Source organism: Rhinopithecus bieti, unplaced genomic scaffold (genome assembly GCF_001698545.2).
Source record: "Rhinopithecus bieti isolate Rb0 unplaced genomic scaffold, ASM169854v2 scaffold_5216, whole genome shotgun sequence".
Taxonomy (NCBI): Eukaryota; Metazoa; Chordata; class Mammalia; order Primates; family Cercopithecidae; genus Rhinopithecus; species Rhinopithecus bieti.
In genome coordinates this window covers 1,161,476-1,163,186 of record NW_016805021.1, presented here as the reverse complement: position 1 = coordinate 1,163,186, position 1,711 = coordinate 1,161,476, and the positions used below count along the sequence as shown (strand labels likewise).

At 43.3% G+C, this 1,711-nt stretch overlaps 1 protein-coding gene across 1 annotated transcript in view; it reads right to left on the bottom strand.

Annotated features, from left to right (window-relative positions):
* CMYA5 (cardiomyopathy associated 5) overlaps positions 1-1,711 on the bottom strand; it is a 114,662-nt gene that overhangs the window by 49,907 nt on the left and 63,044 nt on the right. Inside the window, exon 4 of the mRNA XM_017870909.1 lies at positions 1,419-1,652. Within this exon, the coding sequence (XP_017726398.1) occupies positions 1,419-1,652 (234 nt within the window). The remainder of the gene's footprint in view (positions 1-1,418; positions 1,653-1,711) is intronic.

Here is a 1,711-nt window from a genome sequence, read left to right as displayed (position 1 = left end):
CGGGGGAGGGGGAGTGGGTGGGATGGGCAGTGTCAGGACAGGGATAGAGGGTGGTTCATTTGCAGTTGGCTCTGTCTCTGTGATCAGCAGGACTGGCAATGAGTTGCTTATGCTCTGCTTCTCTGTATTCATCAACCAATGGCTTAGCTTCCAGAACAGAATTCTCTAAAGCAGGAAAAATGACTTAAATGTATTCAATGAGGGATAGGTATCAAAAAATGTAATCAGTATTTATCTGAGTGATATTTTCTGTGTGCTTTTCTATATTTTCCAATTTAAAAAATGAGTAATATTACTTATATAAGTAGGAAAATGCCATCTTTTTTTTTTTATTTACAGTTTGCTCTTCTAGAGAGAAGTAAATTATTCTTATTCTTATTGAACAAAGATAAGGTTCTCAGGGAACAAAAGCACTTAATTAACATTATGCTTCACAAGCAGTGCCCAATTTATGAATAAGAAGCTTTGCCTTAATGACACACAAAACAATGTAATGAATTTAGTTCTCTTTGAGAATGGCCATGTCCACTTCACCCAAATTTGCCTTGTCAAGAGTTGTCCCCAGAGGCAAATCAAAAGGCTAACATTGTCCTATTTTGCCTTGCTGTATCTCCAAACTTTTCGAAAGGGTGGGAGGATGGGGAACTTTGAAAGGGAGGTTTCCAGTCATCCTAAGAGCCGTGCTTCCCGCTGTGTGACAGTTAGGCTTGGAACTGCCTTCAGGGGAAACATCTCCACTATTTCTGCTTAATCCTGGCTTCATGGAGAACCAGCGTCTCACTGAATATTCTAGGGAATTGCAGGGAGCACAGAGGTGTCTCTGCTGGTGCAATTTGAGGAGCACCCAAGGGAATTTCCATGTCTACAAGTTGCCTGCTTGAATTAAGAAATCCTGTCCCCAAGAAACCCCTTGTAAAACCAACATATTTATTACCTGAGAGGGGTATCCCATTATGTCACCCTTTTGCACACCCAAATGTTACTCCCAGCCCCTTGGCCAGGTCAGAGGGGGAACAGTCCATATAAGTGGTCACTTCAGCTTGGGGAGTGAAGGGGACAGCCCCAGGAGCCAGTCTGAGGACACCAGCTGGCCCTCAGAGGGAAAGCATGGCAGGAACAAGGCTGCTTTCCCTCCCTCTTAGACAGTGACCAATCAATCCAGTGGGACACAATGGAATGATGATGCTGCAGGCTGTCTCCATGTATCTTTCAGCTGGATCTGGGTGTTAAGGCTTTCAGGGTTTGCTGGGCCTTTTCTATAGGCATCAGGCATGCCCAAATAATGCTTAAATGCCAGAATTATATAAATCCCACACAGAGATATAAATAATCTTAAGGAATAGTGAAAAATGAAGCTTTAAAAGTAGATGTGCCAGAGTGGGCGCAAGGTGTTTGAGCCCATTTTACTTGGCACTTACAGTCAGGAAGACAGCCTCGTCAAGCTCCTCTGCTTCTCTCACGATGGTCTCCAGGGTGTCCTTGGCAGTGTCCATGCTCTGCAGAAAGTGGACCATCTGCTCATGCAGGAACTCCATCTTCTTCTTCTTCACTTCCTCAAAGCTCTGGGCTTTCTCATCATACTGTGCTAAAACCTTCTTCATCATTTCCTCATTCTGTTCTTCTAGCTTTTTCTCATTTTTACTACAGTTTTCCTGAAAACAAACAAGCAAAAAAGCCCACTTCTGAATGAAGCAAGAAATGCATGCTTTTT